This window comes from Pipra filicauda, unplaced genomic scaffold (genome assembly GCF_003945595.2).
Source record: "Pipra filicauda isolate LSUMZ 115617 unplaced genomic scaffold, ASM394559v2 scaffold499_size419610_pilon, whole genome shotgun sequence".
Taxonomy (NCBI): Eukaryota; Metazoa; Chordata; class Aves; order Passeriformes; family Pipridae; genus Pipra; species Pipra filicauda.
Genome location: NW_024104641.1, coordinates 137,108 through 164,585, shown reverse-complemented (window position 1 = coordinate 164,585; position 27,478 = coordinate 137,108). Strand labels below are relative to the sequence as shown.

The 27,478-nt window shown below is 48.8% G+C and overlaps 1 protein-coding gene across 1 annotated transcript in view; it reads left to right on the top strand.

Moving 5' to 3' along the window:
- The window catches only part of LOC113999430 (limbic system associated membrane protein), a gene marked incomplete at its 5' end in the record, with an annotated part of 259,970 nt that extends 243,618 nt beyond the window's left edge, over positions 1–16,352 (top strand). The window contains one exon of the mRNA XM_039386660.1: positions 8,828–16,352. Within this exon, the coding sequence (XP_039242594.1) occupies positions 8,828–8,925 (98 nt within the window). The remainder of the gene's footprint in view (positions 1–8,827) is intronic.
- Positions 16,353–27,478: the final 11,126 nt, after the last annotated feature.

The following is a 27,478-nucleotide window of genomic DNA, read 5'->3' as shown; positions in this document are numbered from 1 at the left end:
ACGAGCAGGCAATGAACAAAGTAGTTTCAACACTGAGAAGAGGGAGGGAAAAAACGTATCTTTTTCTCAAAGAGGAGGGGGGAGGAACAGGAAAGGAGTAAGAAAAAAGCCCCAAATGAACCCTAGTAAGTAGAAGCTGGTAATCCCTAAAGCCTCAGAGTAGAGTGCAAAGCCCTGGAAGAAAGAAATTAATAACTTTCAAAGTATGACCTTGAAAATGGAATTAACAGTATTCCTCCCTTTTAAGCCTCCATGATAATAAAGATTTCATCTTCTGAAGCCTTGGCAGGAGAGTCAACAGACTAGGAAAAATTACTTCCTGCTCAGAATCTGGCAAGTGTAAACCCTAAGACCTCCTTCAGGCCCCAGGGAATGAGAGGATAGAGACACCTGTATGACGCACATCCTCTACATCCTCTTTCCCTCATGCCTTCTCCTTTAGAGGTGGTTGTTTTTTTTTCCCATACCTCTCTCATTTTGGTGGTTTTGTTCACTCAAGAAGCAGGACTCCAGCCTTCGCTGTAAGTAGAGGCAGCCTATCAATAGCATGGAGCCCAAAGCCAGTCACTGTGAGCAGCACCTTGGAAAAACAGCAGGCTGGCTATACTTGTTATACCATCACTCCTTCCTTCCCATGACAGACAAGTTCTCCTAGCCCATCCCATGCTGCTTTCTGGCTCACTTCCATTCAGAAACTAATGGGGACTGATTGCCTCTAACACAAGGTGTTACCCCATGCTCTTTGACAGGATCCCAAGGGCAGATTCCCCAAAGCAAACAAGGAACCAGTAGCTCTCTGATACCCTTTGAAACTCCTCTGTGGGCTCTCCTCCATCAGCACTACAGATACATCAAGCCCTGGTGTCTTGTTAATGTAAATATGAGAAAAACTGCCATCTGCTGTCTCTTCTCCTGCCTGCATTTCAGTTTACTCAGATGATGGGACCCAAGAGCCAGTAGAATATTTTATATTGGTGAATATGAGTGTGAAACATGTAGATGGATGGGTGATTTTTTCCCTCTGGATTCGGACCAGGAATGTATTTGCTTTCTGCTTGCAACTCAAATGGCCGTTTTTAAAGGCCTGTGTTAGGAATCTTGAAAGTCACGGGTTCAGTGTCTGATGGTGATGATCATGGTGCTTACATTTGGAGACATGTCTCTGTGCAACCTGGTAAACATGTGGCTTTGCTTACACATCTGGCCTCATCTGCCTCTTGAGCAAGGGTTATATGTCATGCCACAGCCTCCATCTCCCTCTCTAATGGGCCCTGTTGGTGTTACAAAAGGAAGCTGGAGGGAGTGAGGAGACAGAAGGAGAAGCGTCCGTGTGGAGAAAGTAGAATCATAGAATGTCTTGAATTGGAAGGGACCTTAAAGATCACCTAGTTCCAAGTCCCCTGCTGTGGCCTGGGACACTTTCCACTAGACCACAGTGCTCAAAGTCTCCTCCAACCTGGCCTTGAACACCCCCAGGGATAGGGCATCCACAGCTTCTGTGAATGACTCACTACTCTCATAGTGAAGAATTTCTTCCTTATATACAATCTAAGTGTACCCTCTTTCAGTTTAAGACCTTTACCTCCTACAACTACATGCCCTTACAGAAAGTCCCTCTTCAGCTCACAGCCCCTTTTAGCTACTGGAAGGCTGCAATGAGGTCTCCTCGGAGTCTTCTCCAGGCTGAAAAACCCCAACTCTCTCAGCCTGTCTTAGGTGGTCCTTAGGAGAGGTAGTCCAGCCCTCTGGGCATCTTCATGGCCCTTCTCTGGACTCAGTCCAACAGGTCCATGTCATTCATATGCCAGGGGCCCATCATAAGAATAATAAGTAGAATGATTTACAAACTTCACCACCTCCCCCTGCAACCTCAATTTCTGCTGCCATAGTGGTAGATGTCATGGGTTTTATGGTTACAATCAACCAGTAGGTCAGATCTGTCCCCAAAGGAGTGTTACCAGGGAGGCTGATGCATGGTGGTTGTGGAGAGATGCAGGCCGGTGAGGGATCAGATTCCGTGCCACATAAACGTGGCCGTAGGGTGCTGCTTGGGGCAGCAGTGGCTCGGAGCGTGCAGGGCTGGCACCTTTCCCTCAGGATGGTACCCGGGGGTTTTACCGGGGGGGTGTGCGGAGCCGCCCTGACCCCGGCTGTTATTCCCGGGGTTATCGGTGCCCTGTCCGGAGGCTGCCTGGAGTCGCGAGGGAGGAGTGCCCACAGTATTTGGGTTTCGTGGCCCTCGGCTGCCACCTCGCGGGGAAGGAGCGGCGGATTGGCGGCGGCGGCCGCGGTTTGTGGCCGGGCGAGGAGAGAGGGAGAGGGAGGGAGGAAGGGAGGGACCAGCGGGGAGCGGCCGGACCTGCTGCTGAGTGTCTGCGGGGCACAGCCGAGACCGCCGGGGAAGGAAAGGTGCCAGACTGGGAGTTCGCGAGTGCGGTTCGCCTGCACGATGCCACAGCGCTGGCAGCACTCCTTCACCCGCTGCTCCTGCCCTTTCTCCTACCTGCTTGTCGGCGTTTGAGCTTCACTGGGCACCACATCCATATCTAAACAGCTCTTAGGAAACCCCACTTTTTCTTTTGCGGTTCTGACCCCGGGCTGGTACTGGCTGCCTGTCTTTGCAGTCCTGGTACTAATGCCCTCTTCCGATAAGCACCCTCAGCCCCTCTACCTGTCTCCCTGCTTTCCTATGCCTGATCAGGGCTTAATTTCCTCCTTTATCTCCCCTTCTCCGAGGACCTGTTTTCCTTACCTGTCCAACCTGTGTGTTTACATAAAGCCCTACATTTCACCATCCTCACACTGCCTTGGCATCTCCTCCTCTTGCTCTCCTCCCATGTCCTGAGCTGAGCATTCCTGTATTGCCATTTCAGTTGAAGACCTTCCCTGTCATTGTTTCCTCTGCTGTACATTGGTACAAGTGCAAGGCTCATCCTATCACCTCAGTCTATATTGCCCCCTTCTTATATCTCTCATCACAGCAGCCTTTTCTTGTGCCTCTTCCCAGATGCACTTATGTGTTTATCACTTCCTCATGCAGCCCCCAACCTTCAGTGGGCACTGTAGGCTTTAAAGGGCCAACACTAGCCATGAGGTAGGGCAGGTACAGGGCTACCAAGCAGCCTTCTGACCTTGGACACTGGCGCTGAATCTGTGCGTGTTGCAGTGCCTTGTAGCACTATAAATTCAAGTCTTGTAGGCAGGGAGAGAAAGATCAGGCCCCAGAAATCTGCCCCCCCTCTCAGTGACTTCTGTAGCCAGCAAGTCTTAGTCTGCCACAGAGGATGCACCACTGGAGTCTCTGTTGCTGAGGCCTTGTGGGACATCATACTGAGTCCTCTCACAACTACACGCCTTTCAGCTGCTGAAGTAGCGTCCACTGAAGGCTCAGTAAGAGCTGTGCCCCAGGTGTAGTGGGGAGACTTGCAGTTCTATGATTCAGGACTTGAGCATGCCATGGCCACCAGTCTCTCAACACTGGGTATTTTCTTTCTTAACACTTTTTTTGACAAAAAGCTCATCTCTCCCCTTCCTAAGAAGATCTGAACACACTCCAGCTAATTCTTTCCACACTGAGCAGTTTTCTTAGCTTGGCTCTCCTGTAATCAGCAGAGGAGACTGCAGAGCAAGGAGTGACTGAGACAGTTTTAATCAAGCCAGTTCAGGTAGCAATTAGTAGCAGGTGGTGTGCCAGGCCACCTGTTAATGTCAAGGTCCTAAAGTCACAGGAGAACATAGCACCCAAATTTAATGTGTGGCCATAATGTCATTGCTGGAAGCTGACTGCCGCTGTGCTCCTTAAAGAGCTAAGGGAGATTGTGGATATGGAAGTTTTCAGGCAGTCCAGACGTGACTGAACAAGTTCATGTAATCTCTCAAGGGGTGCAGCTTCTGCTGGCTCAGGATGTCTCTGAAGCACCAGTGGCAGGCCATGCTGGCCATGCACTACTCACCCAGCACCCACAGGGGACAGGACTGAAAGTCAGAAAAGACCTTTGGACTGACCCAGCAAAGGTCTTTTCTTGTGGTATGCTTCTCCTAGAGGCAGACTTTCTGAGGAAGAGAGCAGCTCTTGGCTTTGCAATCTGAGTGTGATTTGCTGTGAGTGAAAGCAGCACCCTTCTTTTGCCCTCTCCCTCTGCCATCTCATCCAAGTCCCACCATTCTTCTTGCTACGTCTTTTCCTACACTCTTCACAGGAGTAGGAGTAGTATTTGAGCCATCTCACACACACACATGCACACACAAAAGCTTTACAGCTATACCAGGAAAATTATGGTGTAGTAGCATACATACCTATCCTCTCTAGTGAAACCTGGGCTAGCCGAGCTTGCAGTCCTCTGCACATGAGAGCATGCAGCAACTCTTCCACTTCATGCTGCATGGAAGAGTTTGCCTCAGGAGTGAGGCACCAGGTGAAATCACTGAAGTCGCATGCTTAAGGGCCTTACCACCCCTTCTCATCCCTCCTCAAAAGTACATAGAAGTTCTCCCAGAAGTGTCAGGAAAAGAGTCCTGGAGCCTCTCTGTGCAGGGCTAGTATACAGGGCCATTACACGCATGCAGGTGAGTAGGAGCACCAAGGTCAGTGGCGTGGCTCTGTTTTTCCCATGGTTAAATTTAAGGATGCAGCTAGGGTTACCTGGTCTTGGGGAGAGGAGTGGGATGGGGGCTCCACATGGTCCTCTTCAGCCCTCAGAGAACTATAGCTTTCTAAATCTTGGCCAAGGCTACTCTGTGGTGTATACCAGTGCAGATCACCCAGGGTGAACATGTGGCACAGATAAACCCTTGGAAACATAGGGCACAGCATCCTGTGAGGTTGTTGCAGCATGATGAGGCACTGTAGGGCTCCACCTGCATCTGCACCAGGTATCGAAATGTCTCACATTTGAAGCAGGGAAGAGCAGTGCAGTCATTTTGCCCTTGCTGATTTTCAGTCTGCTCCTTCTTGATTTGCTTAATGGAATCTGACTCGGTCAGCATTTAGGGTCTTGGGTCCCCTGGGAGTTTATCTGTGAAAAGCTGCCAGATATTCATATTCACTCATAATCATCATCATCAGAAACTCAATTTCCTTCCCTGTCTGTGGTGGAAGAACACTCCCTTGAAAGCTGTTGCGTGGTCAGGGACTTGGCAGGGCTTCCCAATTGCGGCCGGGCAGTGATTAGCCCGGGATATTGCAGCAAATGCCCAGGCCACAGGCTCAAGGTTACCGAAGCGAGAGAGCGCAGGGACAGCCCCAAAGCCCCCGGTGCGGGCGGAGATGTAGCAGGGGAGCGCAGGCGGGCCGAGCGAGGGCTTTTTTGGGGGGTCTCAGCGGGAGGCACCGGGCGGGGGCGGCTCCGGCGGCGGCCGCCAGGGGGCGCTGGAGACCGCGCGGCGGGGCTGCGGGCGGGGCGGGGCGGGGCGGCCTTCGCGGGCCTGGGGGGCTGTGGGGATGGGCCTGGGGGGCTGTGGGGATGGGCCGGGGGGGCTGCGGGGATGGGCCTGGGGGGCTGTGGGGATGGGCCTGGCTGTGGGGATGGGCCTGGCTGTGGGGATGGGCCTGGGGGGCTGTGGGGATGGGCCTGGCTGCGGGGATGGGCCTGGCTGTGGGGATGGGCCTGGGGGGCTGTGGGGATGGGCCTGGCTGCGGGGATGGGCCTGGCTGCGGGGATGGGCCTGGCTGCGTGTGCGGGGCCACCCGTGCGGGAGGGTAGCGTGCAGGTGAGGGGCGTGGGGGTGAGCGCTCATCTGTGCGTGTTGGGCAGCGCGGTGATCGCTGCGGGGGCTGGACGTTCGCCCGTGGCCGTGTGGGTGCCGTGGTGCCCGCGGCAGAGGCGGACGCGCCCCACAGCGGGAGAGACAAAAGAGGAGTCGCCACGCAAACGTGGGCTGTCAAAGCCCAAGTTGTGTCTGGGAAGGAATGGCGAAAGTGATAGAGTGAATTGAAAATGGGAGCTATTTTCTGCACAAAATCTCACTCGAAATTAATATTTCATTTTATTCTTATATTTTCACTCTTTATTACACTTGAATAATTAGTGCCCCCCAAAAGCCTTCGAGAATTTTATATAACCTTTCCCCATTTTTGCAGTACATGTGACAGTAAATGTATCATCCGTGGCATGTACTTAAACCAGTTCTGCTGTAAAACCCAGAGATTACACGTGGCCCCCAGGGTTACATGCAGGGACCACACTGGATGCCAGGCCTCACAGTCAGCATAAAACTCTGCCTGACACCTGCACAGCTACACACAGCCCCTTGGTGCAGACAGCTGCTGGTATTAGCATGAAGTGAGGTGCAGAAGATGATCAGGACTGCACCTAAGAGGTGTCTGTAGCAGCCTCACCACCTCACTGGCACTCACAGGAGCTTAGTGGGCAAACATGACACTGTGTAACTTGCACCATTTTTTATCTGTGGAGATGGGAGTTTTGGCTTGTCAGATACCTCAAGCTTATACACACAAGCTCAAGCAGAACAGAAGTGGCCTGACATTCTCCCAAGTCCTTCATCACACCATGTTTCCTTGGGTGTCCTTTCTTATACCTATGTGTTGCAGAAGGACATCTCTTTACCATACCATGTCACACCATGCCATGCCTCTGGCTCCCACCAAGCTCACAAACCCCGAGCTATGCACTTATATGTATCAAGGCAGCAGTACCCAGCCAAGGCCAAACATCCCTCTGCCTCCACTGTGCTGGATATGAGTTGCAAGCCACCATCGGTGCATATGCCTTTGCTCTGATTGTATGGGTACCCTGGAAAAGTGACAAGGAGGAGGATTGCTGCCATGTGTGTATGTGTTACATACATGTCAATGTATGTGTTCAAACAAATACTATTTAAAACTAATGGTATTTAAGACAAAGAGTAAAAATGTGATGGCAGAAGATTTTGTGTGGGCAACACAGACTGCCTGATGTGCTCTTGATTATCTGATGGGCCAGAGAAGTCATGTTTTGGAACTTCTTCACTGACAATAAGGGATGCAAATGGTCCCAAACAGCCTCCCTACAATTATTTGACAGTGAAAGATGCTTTCTCTGAAACATAGGTCAGGTAAGGGTAGTAGCTGAGTTTAAACGTGTTCCTGATCTCAGAGGGGGAAATAAGTTCCTGTCACCCAAAAAAGGAGTAAAAAAACAGTATGGTAGGATTTGTGTGACGAGCCACAAAAGACGTGCATGGACTAGCAGAAAAAAGGAGCCAAGACAGAATATAAATTTTCCACACAGTCCAGCACATACTTTCTTAATAATGAAAGAATAGAATTGGGGCACAAACAGCTAATCTAGTAAGTAACAGGCTACATTAGGAAGAAATCAGACAAATGAAAGTGCTGAAGAATTTCAGAGGCTCTGAAGATATCCTTCTTCAATTTGCTGCCTTTCAGTCACCAGCTCAAGTTTAATAGTGACCGTGCTGCTGAGCATGCCTGTGGCACCCGTGCACCACGCAGTAGAGTGAGGGTCTTCGCCTGATAAACTCTGCAGGTTGTGAGAGGGGAAGTTGCACTTTGGTCTCACAGGGCTCTCCTCAACAGGGCCTTTTTTTTTTTCTGGCACCCCTTAGATATCAGAATTTGCTTCTCATGGTAGTAAGCATGACTTCTGTCTTCTACAGCACAATCAGTTCCAAGAACTCATCTCCATCTCCACACTTCACCATTTTCCTGCACCTCTTCTGTGTAAAACACTGCACATACACACATATGTGTGTTTGTATACACTTACATGTATATGTGCACACGTACACAGGCACGTACATATACATGTGTGTGCATGCATGTGTACATATACATATAAAAAAATGTACATATATGTGTAGCCATATGTGCACATATGCATGGTGGGCATGCATTTACAGAACCACAGCCACGTACATCTCCCTGCCTATTATAAAGAAAAGACTGCCAGAGACTGGTGTTGCAGGGTGAATTTAAAACAGCATCACTGCCGTTAAAGCCATCCAGAAAAGGGGACTCATAAATGAGTGGATGAATGAGAAGATGTCAGGAGTGTTAGCGTTTAATATTCCTGGAGTGAGGCTGTATTATTTGTTGCTGCAGCAGCATGCTCCTCCCTGCCCGCTCTGGCAGAGCCTGTGGATGCGCATGCACACATATGCAACTTCGTTTCCCACCCTTGTGAAAAATCAACCTCCCTGGCATACCCTGCACCCTCACCCCATAGGTGTCGCGTCACAGGGCCATAAACACAGTAGCGAAGCCTGCCTTCTGTCCGATTCAGAAACACTTAATTGCAGTGCAGCCTGTATGAGGGAGGGGAGACGTCCGCGTGTTGGCCCCATGTTTTATTGATCAGACCACTGTGATGAATCAGCTCCTGTGGAGCTGGTGTCTCGCTGCAGACAGGCACTGGCCACTGCACACAATTACAACGAGTCCTGGCATCTCAGGGCCACCACTGGGAAGGTGGCAGAGCGGGCAGCTGTGGAGCTGGTGACTAGGGGCTGTGTCTGCAAAGGTGTGAACCATGTTCTCATGTTGGAAGGCCAGCAGTTCCCAGCTGGAGGCACAGCAAAGGATGGGATGTGGTTAGCAGCTGGGATTGAGCCTTCCTGCTTGCTCCAGCCTGAGTGTTGTTTAGGGAAAACCACATGCCATTGGAGTGTTGGACAGAGGGAAGGAGCATGCTGAGCAGCTGCCAGGCAGCAGCCTGCACCTGGGCTGGAGGGAGCTCACTGAAGTGGGAAGGCGGCTGTGCCCTCCAGCCCCAGCCCAGGAGTGAAGTGTTGTGTTCCTGTGTTATCCCTGTCTCACCCAGCCATGTGTAATCTTGTCTTCTTTTCTCTCCCTTCTCACACCCTGCAGGACCCGGCACAGGGAGAGTAGACAACGGCTCCATGAGTTTGGCCGTCCCACTGTGGCTGCTGGCAGCGTCCCTGCTCTGCCTACTCAGCAAATGTTAATACAAATCAGAATTAAAAATAATAATATTAATAATAATTAAAAAAACAACACGACAACGACAACAACACACAAAACAAAATGCGTTATACAGGAGACAGAGCGAAGAGAGGGGAGAGAGAAAAAAGGGGGGGGGAGAGAGAGAGACGACTGTTTCTTTCACAACTTTTGTGTGTTCAGGAGCGAAGAGGGGGGAGAGGAAAAATTACAGCAAAGAAGACTCAGCAACATTTAATCCAAAACCTGAAAAGCCGGCTGTCAAGTCACTGACTGTCTAGGAGGCAACACGAACCAAGGGAGAGAATGGGGCACCAGCAAGGATCGCGTCGCCGGAGGATGCTGCAATGTAAACAATCCAACAAAACCCATAAAGCCAATCAAACAGAAGATCCCTTTTCTTTTCTCTCCTCCTTCCTCTTTTCCATACTTCCTCACCTTCCTTCCTTCCTTCCTCCTCTTTCTTTCTTTTGCAGAAAGAGGTCTTTGCTTCGGTGTCTATAGCCATTTAACTTTTTGGATGCCCTGGGTCATTTTTGTGAGCTAATGCTCAGCCAGTTCATACTTTTGAAAACAAATTAAAAAAAAAAAAAAGAGAAAAGAAAAAAAGAGAAAAAAAAAAAAGCCACGAACCAGAGCAAGTCACCTGAAGCTCTCTGCACACTGGTGTCCTGTGAAGAACTCTTCCTCTCTTCACTTCACCCTGCGTTCATGTGCACCCAGCCCTTGCTAAACACCTTTTTTCCTGTCCCTTCCTTCATGCAACATCGCCCTTGCTGGCCTGAACTAAAGCTGTGTCAACTCTACTGAAAGCCTACTTTTCTTTTTTTTTTAAATCCTCTTCCTCTCCCCCCTCAATTCAACCAGGTGTCTTTCTCTTTCTCCTGTGTATGCCTGTGTGCGTGCGTGCGTGCATGTGTGGCTCTCGCTCCGTCTTCACTCTTTCTCTCTTTCTCTTCCTCTCTCTAAGCATGCAAAATGAACAGTCCATGTGTACATATGCTCATCCTGCTGTAGATAATGTCCTGCCTTGTAAGTGTGAGACAAGATGCAGAGAGATCACTCAGGCAGAGAAGAGGGGTGAGGAGAGAGGGGCAGTTGCAACACAGATTCCAGTGGTGTCCTCTCTCCAGCATCCTCACTGGCTTTTTAACTTCTGGCCACCTTGCTTGCAAGAGTCAGTCTGCACCCTTGTCTACCCTTTTTTTCTCTCCCACCTGCAACCTCTCTGGCTCTCAGCCTCTAAGTACCAGCATAGCAGCCCCTGCTATGCATGAGTGCTTGCACACATGCATGGGGGTGTGCACTCATGTGCAATTGTCCAAACGAGCAGAAGAAACCAGGACTGGCCTACAGTACTATGGACTGAAGAGTGCAGCCACCCATTCGTCCTGGGAATGGGAGGCTGAGCTGGTGGGATGTGAGTGATGAGACCTTGGACATCAGCAAGCAGCCATTCCTTTTAGGTATAGTGTGTGCATAGAAGCAATGCCTCAACATGAAAACAGCAATCTGGTCATTCCTAACCATTTTGGTAGTCATGCAAAAATAGAGCCAATACTCTTTTTTGTTGTTTTGTTGTTTTCATTCTTACTGTCCTCCCTGGTATAAAAGGAAATGTAGGCTGCGTGAGAGGGTGAGTGTGTGTGTGCATGTTTGTGTGCTATACACCATTGCTACTACAAAACTCACTGCAAATTCCACATTTGAAACAAATTGGGTCAGAAAATGTCCAAGACCTGTGAATGGAAGAAGTAAAACAAATCTCAGGTCCAAAATTCTGGGCTTATAAAGAAGGAGCTTAAAGTGGTTCAGCAAAGAAGTGGGCAGCACAATTCCCCTTTCTCTTCTCTTTTCTCATCTCAAGGGTGCTGGTCTTGCTGGAGAGTGCTGTTGCTTGCCATGACACTTCCCATGGCAGAACCACATGCAGAGGTGCCAACAGGAGATGCTTTGTGGCTCCCAAGTGAGGAGAAGGAGAGAACAGGCTGTTAGAAACAGGGCTGAGAAAATGCTGAGTGGTGGCTGGAAGTTGCCACACCAGCACAAGGTCTGCTGCAGGGGGAGAGGGCAAGACAACAGTCATACTCTCCAGTGGCTGCAGTGCATGTGTGTGGGCAGGGGCAGTGGGGAGAAGACTCCTGTGTCTCCTGGCCAGTCACAAGCCCCAGTAGCAAAGATGATGAAACACAGTGTTTATCAGGTAGCCACTTGCTTTTCTGGGGAGAGATGTGCAGGAAGAACTTGAGTTAGCCCACACAAGTCGAGTGACCATCCCATGACAGTACAGCTCAGCACCACTGAGCTTCCAAGCACAAGCCAGCTTGCTTTTCTGTCTTTGCCCTGCAAGTTGGCACAGTAGCAGCACATCAGGCAGTCACACTTACACGCTCTTGAAAGCAAGGGGAAAATTGCTTGGCCTTGCTGCTCTCCAGTGTGCTGGAGAGGATACCCACCGGATGGTCCCCTGCCAGGAAGGAAAGTGGGAAATTGCTGCCTGCAAGCCCGTCCCCATCTTTGCTTGAGTGGGGCACAGTCTGATGAGGCTTCTCCCTGCTGCTCAGCCTGATGCTTTCGCCTTGCACTGCGGCACTGCTGACCCTGCCCCCTCGCTGCTGAGCTCAGCTGTTCCAGGCAGCAGCAGGCACGCAATTAAGCAGGCAGTCAAGGGCTCCTCACAGGCAGCCAGAATGAGCGAGGAAATTTATTGAAGACACAGGAGGCTGAAGTTTGGGCGTTACAAGAGTTGCTACAGAGCTACTGTGGGATTGCATGGTGGTAAATTATGCTCCTCCAGACCCCAAAGCCATACCTGGAGGTGTTTGTGCTTTGGTGCAAGAGGGGAAAGCTGGGCAACTGGTGCTTGAAATCCACTCAAGGCATCCACGGATGGCTCCCCTCTTCCAAGATAGGGCAGTCATTGGTGGGACTTGGGCATCTCCTTTGGAGACAGGAAGAAAATGCCCTGTATCCTTCAGAGCATTCAGACGTCCCAGTCCTTGTACCTACCCTTAAGGAGCGTCATGTAATTCGGTGTCTTAGTAACATATCCAGATTTCCTGCTGCTACAAGGCTCCTCTTTCCCCTGGTACAACCACGAGCTGATGCTGTTTCTAGAAGCCAGATCTGGGAACTGCACCCTTTCGAGCACACTGACACAAGGGAAAACACCACATTGCTCATTCTTGGGGCTGTACCTATGCCTGGATTTATTGTTGCAGGCTTGGTGTGAAAGGTGGGCAGCCTGCTGTGTCCTGCTGTCACAGGCTGTTCCTAAAGGCTGGGTAGGTCCACTTTAGGTTCTTTGATGTCAGCCTGGTTGCGGTTGTAGCGTCTGTCCCATGTGTTGTCCTCTGCATGTGTTTTTGTCACTGTGGGATCACTCCTAGGCACTGGGATCACACACATCAGAGCCCTATGGTGTGGTGGTGGTCACAAGTCCTAATACTTCATTGTCTCACACCTGTTTTGGTTTGAAGGAGTTTTGAGGGGATATTTTTTAGATGTCAAGGCACAGAGGCTTATGGTTAAAGGGAAATATCTCACTAAAAGCAGAACATCCATTTTTTGAAGCCACCTGCCTGTTAGCTGGGGAAAGTGGACACAGCCCCGGTGCTGTGTGTGAGGGATCTGGTCTTTCATGCAGGCCCTTGGCAGATCTTTGCCTCTGTTGCATGGCCGTGAAATAGGGTTAAAGCCAATTATTTGCAGACCTGTCTGAGACAAGCCACCAATAACAAGTATGCCTGTTGTCTGCAGCAGTGCTGGGAACCCCGCTCCTGGCAATGTCTGTTCCTAGTAGGGGTGGGAGTGTCGTGGGTAGGCTGGAGCTTGATTTACTCCTAGAATCCAATCCTGTGAGCTGCAGTGTGCATCACAGGATGCTGTAAACATCCCCCAATTTCTCCTGAACTCGGGCAGTGATTGCTCAAAGCATATGTCAAATGGTGAGGCTAGGTCAAATGCTTTTTTCTCAATCCCTTTCTCCACTCCACCCTCTGACAGAGATGTTGCAAAGGTTTTTCTCATGTCTCAGTCCCTTTTCTCTGAAATTGTTTCTGCTTTTCATCTATTCTCTGCTTTCATGTTGCTATCTTTCCCATTCCCTCCCAAAAAGCTGGGCTCTTACTTCCTGCTGCCTCTCAGCTGGTTGAGGACCAGGAAAGATGGGAGTTTGGAATGGGACACCAGTTCCTTGAGCTTGTCAGTGTAATTGTGTTTGATTGATGGAGATTTAACATTTAGTGTTATAAAAAGAGAAATGAACAAAATGAAAAAGAAAAAAAAAGAAAAAATTGTATTTCTTCAACTTGTTTGTAAATATTACAAGAACTACATGAGATGCCTGGTAATGTCCAAGCAGAGGAACAAAAACTTAGATTTAATATATGGCCCCATACTTGCTAGCAGATTTCTAACCCTTTTCGGATGACTGAGAGGAGGGGTGAAGGCAAGTCTTTCTGAAAGGAACTGGACAGGGGAAGTGTAGCCACTCCAAGCCACATGAACTCCATGCATGATTGTAGCATGTTGCTTGGAGCGTGTGCCTGGTCAGATGGAAAACGAAGCAAACGCCTGTCTCTGAACGGCTGGGAAGGGCAACATGGGATGCTCCAGCCGACACCTGTATCTTGGCAGTTGTGTTCATTTTTGTTTGTCTGTAGCCCCGTAGCTTGGGGGCATGTTGCTCAGTGATGCACCCCCCTCCTCTCCCCACTGCTTTCTTCTCCAGTGAAGTTGTGTCGCCCCATGCTAGCACCGAGTGCATGTTAACGTGCCATTCATGAAGATTTCATTGGTGACATGCATTGTGTCAAGAGTTAGTCTTTGTCCGCACATCTTTCTCACGCCACTGACTGTTCACCACTTGGGCAGATCTCTTGTGTAGTGCTGCTTGCCCCACTTTTGGTCAAAGTATATCCAAACCCCACCAGCTCTTCTTAGCTCCAGGTGCATCCAGACCATGCCCCCAGGCCACCTGTCTAAGCAACCCCATTTTGAAAGTCCAAGCACACAGCATGGACAAAGTCACCGTCAATAGCCGCATGGGCTCCAGACTGAGTGGTAGCTACACATCTGGAAGGAATTTGGGGGAGCAGCAGTGAGTCCCAATGGTACAAGAGCTTTTGGGGAAGAAGATCTGGGAAGTCAGAGGAGTTATGCTAGAGTCCTTCACAGCCCCACCACCAGGTGATGTTTCAGCTCAATCTTTGTGCAGTGTTTCATCGCTTCACCCTTTCCTGATGAGGGAATCTGCAGGCACAGGGAAAAAGCTCTTCTCCTCCCAACCCCTCTCACACCTCTGCTTCCTCTCCTCCAAGCACACTGACCTGCAGCCCAAATGCTGATGGTGCTTGATGTGACATAGCAAGTGACACAGAGGATGGCTGACCAAGACAGTCCGACAGAGGTGGTGCTAGAGGAGTGAGCAGTTCTCTCTCTCTCTCTCTCTCTCTCTCCTGATGGTGCACAATCTTACTGCTTCTCTGACTCAAGTACACAAAACTTCATGATTTAGGGATGCTGGGAGCAAACTGTTCTATGGGAAGAGGAAAACTTCAGGCAGAGAAGTGATGGAGAAACTGGATGGTAATTTCCAAGATGTGGTGCCAGTGAAAAAGGGTAGGGATGAGTGCTGTCCGTCGTCCATGCACAGAACTCTCAGGTTCACCAGTGAGGAGACCATGGCCTCTCAACACTAATCTTAGAGTGGCTTCATTTCCAGTGCGATGCCCAGAAGATGGGTTTTTTTGACTGCATGACTCCTGCTGACTAAGAAGCTGTGTCACACCATTAAAACCTCTTTCACTTTTCCTTCTTGTAACATGCTAGAATGATAATTGGGAAACTCCCACAGGCCCCCAAAATTTTGCTTGATGGTTGGCTCCCATTAGGGCAATATATGGTGTTTGGTTGTTGGTTCACTCACCGTAACAGGAAAGCAGAACTCATCTTGGTTAGGATATGTTGGTATGGTCCTCTGTACCTCTGTGGCTTGGGTTGATGTGTATGAGGAAGGAGACCTACCAAGGCAGGGCTTGGGAAAGAGGAGCAGATCTGATTAGCCCAGGCAGGTGGGAAGCAAAGCGTCCTTCATTTGCTGCAGGCTCAGGTTAACTGGTGCCACAGCAACTCAGACTGCCCTGCAAGCCTTGTAGAAGTGCCCAGGCAGCGGAGGAGGAAGGGGCAGTGACAGTCAGGAGGACATGACTGCAGTGCAGGTGATAGGGCTGCATAAGCAGCAGGGCTCCTTGGGTAGCATGGCTGAGGAAGGGACAGACACTGCATCCCAGAAGGGCCATTCCCAGGTAGGGCAGGCCCTTCCTTCTCTTGCTATGCTCACAGTGCATCAGAAGCTCCCTCCTGGCCTCGCAGGGCATGCTCACTGTGCTGCAATGGGCCTCACGAGTGATACAGTGTGACACCACAGTGGCTCCAACCGTGTCCTGAGAAAAGGCATGTGGATGTTTCTGTACATAACATAGGGCCATGGATGGAGACAAGGAGCAAGGGCTACCTAGGAGCCAAGCAGGGAGGGGAACACCTCCCAGGCAGGGCCGTCCTCCAAAATTATGACATTTGCTCCCCATTTGGCCACGCACAGGCGCGTACGCACACCCCCGCGAGCTCCACCGCGCACATGCCGCAGTAGTCCTCACGGCTACCATACAGACGCTCTCTTTTCCCACACTCTCCATCACACACACGGCCAGACAGGCACTCATCCACTTGCTCCTGGCCTGGCTCTGTCTGTAACCCACACAGCTACTGGTGACCTCCTGAGGAAACCAGGAGAAAGTGTGTGTGTGTGCCTGTGCCTGTGCATATAGGAGCACCTGTGTGTGCCTGGAAAGGGAGGAGGAGGCAAAGAGCGGGAACCTGCCTCCTCAGTGCCACCATCACCTCCCACAGTCATTCAGCTTTCCCAGCTGGAGCCAAGATTCATCCTCTAGACCTTGAGAATGAAGGCCAGTCCCTTCTTCTTGCTACACGGTGGGGTGGTTAGAACTCTCCTCATTAACAGTGTTATATACATATAAATATATATATATATCTATATCTTTATATATATTTTTCCCCAGCACTGTAGACATGAGCTGAACTTCTCTTTAATGAAACGAGAAAATGGCCATTTAATTTTTTGCCATTGGTTTGTTTTTGAAACTAGCTCTGTGAAAGAAAATTTTAAAAGCGCAAGTGTGTGTGTAAAAGAACCGATCAAAAAAACTAAACAACCCAACAAATGAATGAACAAAACCCAGTGATGGAAAAAAAAAAAGAAGCTTTTTATTTTTTCTTTTCTCAATGTATTTAACTTCTGTTATCTCGTTTCTGTTTCTTTACATGTATGAATGCTCTGCTCTTCTGTGATCTTAAAAAAAAAATACAAAAAAATACAAAAATTAAATAAACGTGAAAAGGAGGTACTGTTTCCTGATTTCCCCTCCCTTCCTTGCATATTCTGGCTTTCCTCCTCTCTGATCATGTCTAGTGATGAGTTCACAGCCCACCTGGGAAATGTGGGCCAGGCTGCCCCTTCCTTCACTTTTCTTGGAGGGGCAAGGTGGTACAGGGCTGCAAGAGAGGCAGGGCCCAGTGCCGTGGGACTGAGGGTCCTGGGTCACCCCCAGCAGACTGGCCCCTGCAGTGCAGTGTCTGGGGGTGAAGGGAGCAGGCTGGCTGTAAATAGGTGTGATTTGGGGCTGCCAGGGTGGGGGAGGGAAGGGGAGGTAAGGGAGGGGAGTGGAGGGGAGGAGCCATGGGTGAAAACTGCAGTGCCCAGCCCTGAAGTCAGCACTTGCCTTTGGCTCCTGCAAAAAATCTTTTTTTTTTTTTTTTTAATTAAATAGCATGATTGTGCGTGTATGTGCAGATAGAGGCTGAGATCAGGGTTGCAGTCTCAAGAGGGGAAGAACAAGGAAGCTGGTGGAAGGGATGGGCTGAGGCTGAGCTGCATAGGCAAGCACAGGACAGGAGCACCAAAATACAGAGCGCGATGGCGGAGGTGGTGGAGACAGAGGAGGAGGGTGGTGGGGAAGGAGGTGGGAAATAACTGGCCAAGAAAACAGCAGGACACAGAACTGGAGGCAAGATTTTATATCAAAGAGGGAGTGGGGAGACAGGGGAATGGAGAGGGCCTGGGGCTTGAAGTGAGGGCAGCCAGGACAAGGGGAATAAGGGCAGAAGTCTAGTACCACAGGCACAAGCAGGCATGAAGGGAATAGGTTAGAAGAAAGGGAGCGGGAAGGAAGGGGCAGCAGAGTAGCCCAGGCAAGTTTTCAAGGAAACACAGCCAAGGGGATGAAGAAACCAAGAATTGGGATCCAGAAAACCTGTTAAAAGGAGCACCTGGGCTTTTTAAATGTGAGGGTTGGAGAACCCAGGTCATCTACAGCCAGATAACTCCAATGGTGGTGTCTCTCCAGAATGTAAGTGTCATCTGGCTGTCACAGCCTGGCATCACTGTCCTTGTCCCAGTGGGAGAACCACAGGTGGCACAGGGCAGCAGTGTGACAGGGCTGGGGCAGCCCAAGGGTGGAGCCCAGCAGGGAACAGGGCAGCATGTGTCTGCACCCAACACCAGAGCAGCAGCAGCACAAGGCTGCACGTGGCTGGGCTCAGCTTGGACAGCAGAGAGACTGCCTGCAACTCTGTGAGGGAGGTGGTCTTGTCCTTGCACACTGCTGGAGTGTGACAAACCAGGTCTTCTTATTGCTGGGTCTGCTCTGCCCAGCACCTGTGTGGTACCTTCACTGCCTCTGTGTCGCCTTCCACCTTCTCCGCTGTTGCCTATTTCACTGGGGTAAAGACTCGAGACCTACATACAAAAGAGGGGTATAGTCTATGAAAAGTTTTATCTAATTTTGTTTCTAGAACATAACACATAGGACAATGAAAGCCTTGTTTTCAGTAGAGTACAGACTTGTTTCTTAAATTGCATGAAATTAAATAAAACCTGATCTATCATTGAGCACTAGGGGCAAGCAGGATGGTGAATATGAACGTGACTAGCCCCTACCACACCTTTGCTATTTGAGACAGAAGAGAAGCGATGGATTATAAACCCTCCTCCATCACCATCATTCTTTTCCATGGTGCTGGGAGAGTCAGGGAGCAGAGCATGGAGAAACACCGGCAGAGCTGCTGGGGGGAGTCCCAGGGAGGGGGAGTATCACTGTGCTGTATGGATATTAAAGTCCGTACTGAGCTTTGTTGGCTGATTGCTGAGGTGGAAACAGACCAGGTTTGTGATGCTGTACATGAATGACACCAAGCACTGCCAGGGCTCCACCTCGGTGTCTGCTCTGAACACACCTGGAAAAGCTGTCCTTGCCTTTTCACCTCCACCACCTCAAAGCTGAGGCTAAAAAGAAGACGGGATAAACCCTGTCAAGCACAACCTCTCTTTTCATTAACATTTTAAATGGTTATTTTTAATGGTACATTTAACTAACACTAACTTATCCATGGGAAGGGAATTTGGCCGTTAACACTGGCATCTGCTTAACAAATTGAAGCTTTGCATTTGGTGAGGCGTGAGCATAACACCAATAGTACTGCTTGCTAACAGCAGACTCATTAACATTAATTCCTGCTTTTACTACCCTGAAGAGCTTTTTGTGTCTGTAACAGCAGTTATTAGATGTACCCCCTTCTTACCGAAAATGGTACATAGGAAATTATTAGCACTAATGCAGACCTACCAGTAAATGAGGATCTAAATTCTTAGCACTTACCATAACTCAGAACTTCCAGAAGAGTAAGAAAAGCGATGAGATGTTCTGAGGACTGTGTTCTTCATCTTTTCTCACAGTAGAACTATGTTCAAACACAACTAAACTGCAATTGGATATTCTTTAGGGGTTACAGTGCTCAAAGGCTAGAGCAAAATATGTGTCCATAAAAATATCTTGCAATCCAGCATAGACTTCCTCTCCAAAGCAGGCATTTTCAGAATGGGCAAAGAGCTGGGTTTAGAGAGAGAAACTCTGATGGATAAAACCAGATCAGATTTGCCACAGCTGTGCACTTGTTGGCACTATTAAGGTTGACAGGACTTGTCACTTATGCCCACCAGCAGCTGGAAACACAAGGCAGCATATTTGTCTTAGACACACCTTATTTTGATACGTGGGATGTGTAATAGGGAATTTTTTTTCATAAAAGTTTGCAAAATCTGACATTTCAGGCTGGGTTATCACAGAAGCACAAAATCGTTAAGGTTGGAAAAGACCTCCAAGACCATCAAGTCCAACCACGTCAACTAAACCATAGCACTAAGTGCCACATCCAGTCGATTCTTGAACACTTCCAGGATGGTGACTTCACCATCTCCCAGGGCAGTGCATTCCAATGCTTAACCACCCTTTCAATGAAAAAATTCTTCCTGATATTGAACCTGAATCTCCCCTTCCATAGCTTGAGGCTGTATCCTCTTGCACTAGTTGCCTGAGAGAAGAGACCAACTCCCACTTGGCTACAACCTCCTTTCAAGTAGTTGTAGTGGGTGATAAGGTCTCCCCCGAGCCTCCTTTCTTCCAGGCTAAGTAACCCCAGCTCCCTCAGCTGCTCCTTGGATGACTTAGATGACTTACCCTCTAGATCCTTCACCAACTTCATTGCCCTTCTCTGGACTCACTCCAACACCTTAATGTCCTTCTCGCAGTGAGAGGCCCAAAATTGAACACAGGATTCAAGGTGCAGCCTCATCAGTGCCAAGTACAGACAACCACTGCCCTAGTCCTGCTGGCCCCACTATTAATGATCCATTGAACTTCTTGGCCACCTGGACACACTCTGGCTTGTGTTCAGCTGCTGTGATCCAGCACCTTCAGGTCCTTTTCTGCCAGGCAGCTTTCCAGCCACTCTTTGCCAGGCCTGCAGCACTACATGGGGTTGTTGCAACCTAAGTGCAGGACTCAGCACTTTGCCTTACTGAACCTAGTACTGTTGGCTTTAGCACATCAATCCAGCCTGTCCCTCTGCAGAGCCTTCCTACCCTCCAGCAGATCAACACTTCCACCCTTACTGCCATCTGCAAACTTACTGAGGGTGCACTCAATCCCCTCTTCCAGATCGTTGATAAAGATATTAAACAAAACTGGACCCAGTACTGAGCCTTGGGGAACCCCACTAGTGACCGGCCACCAACTGGATGTGGCACATTCACCACCACTCTCCAGGCCCAGCCAACCAGCCAGTTTTTACCCCAGCAAAGACTGCACCTGTCCAGCCCATGAGCTGCCAGCTTTTCCAGGAAAATGGTGTGGGAGACAGTACTGAAGGCTTTACTGAATTCCAGGTAGACAACATCCACAGCCTTTCCCTCATCCACTAGGCAGGTCACCTGCTCATAAAAGGAGACCAGGTTGGTCAAGCAAATATAAATCAGGATGGAAATGTCACAACTCATGATAAAACACAATCCCAAGCAACCCAAAAGCACTGGGGGCATTTTTCAGTGGTTGTGACATGGGATATGTCCGAGAGCCAGAAATTGCAATGGTTTCCAAAGAAATGCCTGTGTCTAACACCTTGTTACTGGTCTGTCATCTGTGTTATGAATTCTGTCCACATGGCAGGTGTGGTGTCTGTAAAAACTTGAAAACATGTTGGAGAATATGAGTCTTACACAATGTTTTCTGGTGATTAATACTTTAATAGTGTATGGTTTGTAGAATATTTACTGCTTTCTTTTCACAAATGCTGCCTTTCCAGTTTAGCTTAAAAATGGTGCAATGACCAGGAAGTTAGAGGAACAAATGTTTGAACCATTATCACAGAGAGGAAGGTGCTAATTGAAATGCATAAGAGAGTTGTCATACATTCCAATAACTTTGGTGATAAATCTGATTTTAGGTCTTTTAAATTATTACAAATAATGAAAAACACTGACCAGGAATAACACTACTCTGCCAGATGAAAGCTACTCCACAATTTTTACAGACCTGGAGGGCAGCAAGACTTTAGGCTTGGTTTGGAAACCACACTTTGGCATTGATCTGCTGCTGCCCCATCCTTGGGTGCTAATTTTTTTATCCAGCTTTCTGCCTGGGCTGACTTGAAGGCTGCAGTCCCTGACACCTGTGGTTACAGGCTGCAGTACTAAAAATGGAAGAGTTTGTGGAAGTCATTGGCAGAAGTGGACGGTCCCATCTTCTTCTGAAAGCTCAACATATGGATCTGGATTTTCCATCTCTTGGAGCCCAGCCTCTAAGGCTGTTTTTTTAGCTTGCAACCCAGTTTGCAACCTGGTCCTCCCAGATGGAGAAATCACCGCAGAATCTGAGCCCCTTGAGGGTGCCACACACACAGAGGGTCAGTGGGGATGCACAAGACACTTGACACAAGTGCAGGAATCCAGAAGAATTTCAGTCCCTCACAGTGCATCTGTCTTCCAGTCCTGGCCCTGCATTCCACCCTACATGATCACATATAGCTCTGATATTTCTGCAGGCTTGTTTCCTCTAGACACCTGAATTGAGTCCCATTATATTTTTGCCCTGATATTTGTATGTTCCCTTCCAGCACTGAAGCCATGCACTTTGTCTAGTATTGAAATTTTCATGGGGAAAAAGGGTCTAGTTCCCACTGCAGACAAGTGGCAGAGCCAGGACCCAAAGATGCATGTTATTATGAGAGAAGTTATTTTGCTTTCAGGCCAATAGATACGGCAGCACAGAAAGCAAGGATCTTGCACCAAAGAGTCTGCAAAGGTACTCCTTGCCATTCATCCCACTTTGCATAACAGAGCCAAGACACCCTTCCTTCCCAGAACCAGTGCTTGTGTGTCAGTTGTCTGTCTAGTGAAGGACAGGGTGGGCTCACCACATCTTTCTGTGACTGATACCTCACCCAACCCAAGATCTTCCTTCCACTGCAGAACCCTGCATACCTTCAGCACAGCCCCCTGCCACTGATCAAAACTCTTTTCCGTGGCACAGAAGCAAAGGTGTGCAGAGGTTCATTGCTGGAAGCAGCTGCTAGTGCCAGCCCCAGCTGCACCCCTGGTACCTCAGGATGGCATGTAGCCTCTCTCACTGCGGCTGAGGCGGAGCCAGGAGCAGTGCTGCTGTTTCCACCCCCAGCACCTGGTGAGGATGAACACGGTGCCATGCTCTTGAAGCAACCTGCTCTTCCTGTTAGTGGTGCGGTGCTCTTCTGCAAGGTTTTTCTGGGGCAGCTGTTGGCACAGTAGAGCTGCTGACAGGCATCAGGGCAAGCCTCCCACACTGCAGGATGGGGTTCCAGCTGACATGGCCCTGGTACCCGTCAACATAAGCTGTTCTGTGCTCTGTTAGAGGGACAGATCATATACTGGAGCCCAGTCAGGCCTTTTACTGCCAAGGGATCTGGCAGCAATTGGCTGCAGGAGGGATGGGTGAGCAAGCGAGGCCTTGGGCTGCTGTTTATTTGAGGATGATTGTGGGGCATCTCTCTAGGGAAACACACTTCTTCGTGTGCTTGGGGACCAGAGGGCTGTGGAGAAGACATAGGGACTTGTGCAGCTGGCTGAGCACCTCTGCAAGGAGCTGGCAGCTGAGAGCCAGCTCCTGACTCCAAGCAAACCTGGAATCAGCATGAGGGCAAGGACCACAAGTTCAGGGGGCATTTTCAATGCTGTCCAAAGTCTTTCTTCTCTGCTTTTGTTACCCTCATTAGCTAATTGAAATGGAAATAAAGATATCAAACATCTCTGGGAAGGGGCTGTAACAGTTGCAGTGAACGGTTTTCATCTGCTCTAAAGCATCTCCCTGGCCCCTGCCCCAGAGAACTACCCCAGGCAGAGATATGTCCTTGGGCAGCAGAGGGATGAGGCATCCTGAGGCAGCCAGATCAGACTAACAACAGCTGATTGCTGCTGAGTGATAGCAGAGTTAACAAACCAAGAGGTACTAAGGAGAGTGACTGAAGAAAGGAAAAAAAAGGCACTGGAGGCACTTTGTGCCTCTAACAATGGCTACCATGTGACAAATGAGGGAAAATTAGCAGCAGACAGACAAATGGAAACTCATTTCAAGAGGCACTGAATGAGACAAAATTGCAGTGAGAAGCTCAGGAGATTGACTCCATTGCATGAAATTTTCCTTCCCAAGGAATCCAGTGCTCTTGCACACTCCCTTGCTCACTGTCTGTACTCTCGGAGCTCTCCCTTCATGCCCTTTAGTGATCCTCCTTTCTCTCATATAAATACTAGAGCTGAGAAAACATTTGTTCAGAGCAAGAGGGTGAATTTGCTTTAATGCTGTCCTCACTCCCACGTTTTTTAATTCATATCTGCAACAGTTTTTTACTGTGTCGAAGGTGAACAGGAGTAGGAACTCATCACTACTCTGGAGGCCAAAACCTGATGTTATCCTAAGCTTCATGCAGCAGTCTGAGAAACTGGGATGGCCTGATCAAGGCTAAGGTGAGGTTTTGGACTGGGACATGAGGAGAGAGGCTGTGTACTATGGATTTTGCTTGTACACCAGAGGGAATATTCCCCTTCCTCGGTTGGGAAATTTAAATTAATGAATTGCTGAATTCTGTTATCTCCAAAACACTGGCAATGCCACTGTGTTCTCCTGCTTTGTGTCTGTGACATGTGATTGTTTTTTAGTCTTGTACCCTCTTGCCCTAAGAGATGTAAGTTAGGGTGGGAAAAGATGCATGTCATGGGGAGGGAACCTGTTCACTGCTCTGTGCATCCTTCTGTACCTCGTGCCTACTTCAGGGTCACCTGTGACTGAGGAACAAAGCTTGACAGCCAGGCCCGAGCTGTGCATGCAGGCAGTCAAAGCAATGCAGTAATTTAGGGAGTATGAAGTCTACAGCCTGGGACTCTCATTGTGGCAGCAGTTTCTGTCCAATGCTTACAAACAGCAGAGGTAAACTAGTACCTGCCTGAAGTCCTTATTGACACTTCCTGAGCTAACTGTGCCAGACCTGACTCATTGCACTGGATTAAGCTTCACTTTAAAAGGATTGCACCACCGTGGTGTGAGAGGTTACTCGGTGATGAATCAGGTACGACTGGGGGGGGGGGGGTTGACATCTGTGCTCATTACAATTGTCTGTGGATAATCCCAAGAGAAATAGCAAAATGACACTATTTATGCTCAACAACAGCTATGTCATCTGAAAAGACTACTGTGATTACTGTGCAGTTTTGGTTCTAGGCACAGACACCTTCTTTAAGGGCCAGATACCCATGTGGTGAAAATCAGCATTGATATGCCAACACCAATGTGTCTGCTAGTGAGCTCCTCTCCCATGGCAGAGTTATCAGACGTAGAATCTATCAAACAGAAGGGATTCACCCGTGTCATATAGTGGTGGGACTCTGTGTTTGACAGATGCCACAGAGGCAAAGGACAGGTATAATATGTGGCATCTGCTCTGGAGGCTTGAAGTCATGCTGTTCCATAATGGCAATCTTACCCTAGAAATTTATTTTGTGGGACAGCCCATTTAGCTGAGCTGCCCTTTATTCAGCAGCCCCCAAGAAAGACTGCCTGGGCTGTGAGTGTTCTGTGCATACCCTGTGTTTGCAACAGGACCCCTGATGCTAGGCTCACTGGTCCCTCTGATGCTGGTTGCACATCTGCATCCCTCCAATGCCAGCAAATGACCGTGGGCAAACCTGTCAGAGGCATTGGCAGTGGCTGAGCCTCACTTAGGAGCTGCAGCGTGCTGGCAGGTACCAGGCCGCTCTACTAAATTCCTTGTAATGAGCAAATTAGCTAAATCAAAACCAGTCTCCAGACACTTCATGGACAGATGAAAGAAGTGCTCAACTCTCCTGTTTTCTACTCTTATTCTCTTGCTTCTCTGTTATTTGAATCTCTTTTCCACCTTTATTGGTGTTAGGTAGTTAATTTCCTTGCAGGGTTAGTGTTTGTCTCTTCCATTTCTGTTTCTTATGCATGAGTTTGTTGAGCAAGCACAAGCCATTTGGCCCACATTGATTATTTATGAAGGTGAGAACCTTTTATCTCGCTGCTTAGTAACTCAACAGTGGTGTAGAAAGAGGCTGTCTGCAAGAAGCTGCACAGCTTGCAAGAGCTGGGAGACAAGGGAAGGAGGTTGAGGCATTTCAGTATCTGATAGGAAAGGAGTAGGGAAGGGAGACAAATCGGGCTGAACTCACTGTAAAGCGTGATTTATCTATAATGCCATCAGAAAGTAGGGGAAAAATTATACCCTTGGGATTTGATAGCACTTTGCATTCACCTTGCAGACGTCCTAAGAAAATATCAGTAAAGAGTGAGACCCATTATTATAAATTCCAACAAGAAGGGATGAAAATTTCAGGAATACAGGCGAGGAGAACATGGCACCTATGCCTGTGCACTGGTAGATGCTCCACAGTTGCCTGGGTGCTGGCTGTACAGCCTGACTCTGCGAGTGCAGAGCCAAAAGGAACAAAAGATTTCCAGTTCGAGACAGGCTTAGTGGGAGAGGCATTGCAACCCTCCAGTGAGACTGCATACCGTGATTTCTGCAAAACCAGGCAAGTCACGCACTTGTAATGGGTCACTGGGACCTGGTCAGATGGAAATAGAAAATGAGTTTCCCTCCTCAGCCCCCTCCCTTTCCTAGCCCAGTTTTTTGTATTTTCTCTCATTTCGGTTGCCTATCTTCTCACATTGCACTCCACTACTCCAGAAGATGGGAGAAGAAATACATCTGACCAAGTGTTCACAAAGACTTTTGCAGAGGGTCACCCATATGAAATAACATACTGTTGGGAGGATCCATTTTCAGGATCCAACACGCAAATATAAGGCTGGCAGCTTGGAAAGGTGTTGTCTCTTTCCTATACACATAAGTATGCAGGAAGGCAAATTCAATGTGTTTGGAACCTGCTCTAGAGCAAAACAAATAGATCAACACTAAAGGACAGGAGCTGAACTGTTTCATGAATGGAGATGCTATTAGAGTGCACTGCAAACAGGATAATGGAATATCAGCTCAAATTTCATGTTACTGTTACTACTAAATCAAAATCCTACACAGAGTTTAATATAGTTCTCCTAAAAATTTCCTGTCACTTCTGCTCTTCCCTTCATCCAGCGACAGCTGAACGTGTCAGATTCCAATCTGTCCCACCGTTTATGAAAAAAGTGTTTTATGGAAAAAATATTTTATGGGAACATAAATGTGAATGCTGCTCCAGCATCACTGCCTTTCAGAGAGAAAATGTTACAGGAGCTGCCTTTGAGATGACCAGCCAGAATACAGTATGGTTAGTGTGAGGAAAGGAGGGCACTCTGCCCCCTTCTTTAGCTGCCTGTCGTCAGGATGTGCCATGGTATTCCCTGGTGGGATGAAAATGGGACAAGGGCAGGGCATATCTGGGAGGCATCTGCAGTCACCTAAGGAAGCACACACATGCATCATGGGTCTTGAGCCATGTTTAGCAAAGCACAGGTCCCAGGGATCTCTGCCATCATTTATGGCTTTCTGCATCACAAGTAGGGCAGCAGAGATAGTTGTTGAGGGAGGCTGATGTCTCTGTGGTGGGGATGCAGCCTCTACCCCAGCATGAGGCACAGAGCCAGCTGTGAAAGGAGAAGGTACAGCTCTCGGGGTCCCTCTCAACTGAGCCAACACCCAAATGCATGCACCATGAGCAGGTTCTGCTTTTTATCCAGCCACTGAGCAAGGCTTTCCGTGAGGCTGGCTGAACAAAAGGGCAAATCTAATTTTCTCCTCCAGCAACCTCAGCAGCGTCAGAAAGCAGGGCTGATCTGTTTTGAGCAGCACAGGGATGCTTTGCTGTGGCTGCCATGCAGGCTGCAAGGTTCTCTGGCTGCCCCATCTCCAAAACCTTCAGTGCTATGGGTTGCTGCTGTCCACCCCCAGTCACTTATTCAGTAGTGCTTTGCCTTCCTTATGTCAAGACCTCCTAAAATCCTCATTTTCTTTTCCTATCACACCAGCTACTTAGTCACCATATGACAAAGGCTACCCAGTGCAGGTGACCATCACTGTACTGCCGGTTGAATGACAGTAGCATTTAAACCTGGATATCAACAGAAGTGTAAGGGGTGACTGACGGTGCTCACGTGCAGTGCCATGGCTCTGTGCACAGCTCAGCTGGCGCAGAGCAGCTGAGTGAGCTAAAAAGGTGTTTCTAGTTTAAAATTTGGTTTCACAAGCTTAATATAGATGAACTAAAAGAAATTCTTAACATACACGTGCAGACTTTTCTGTGACTACAACAAGCGTATTCAGAGCCACGAGCACGGGATGCGCTATTTGGGGAAAGACAGAGGCAGCAGCACATCGAGCGGGTACGTGCTCTCCCAAGGCATTTCACTTAGCAGAGCATTCACCTACAGAGAGGGCCCCAAGAAGCCTTTTCCCTGATGGGTATTTTGCTTACACAGGCATTCCCCAGAGATCATCCCTGGAGACAATTTTAGCCTGAGAAGACAGCTGTCTTCATGGCATGTATTTTTAACAAGGCTTAAAGGTATGTTATATTCCCATCCCATTCCCTGCAGAATCAATACTTTGGAGCAGAGTAGTTACCGATCTGATCTGCCCGAAATCCTGAGAGGAGCTCAG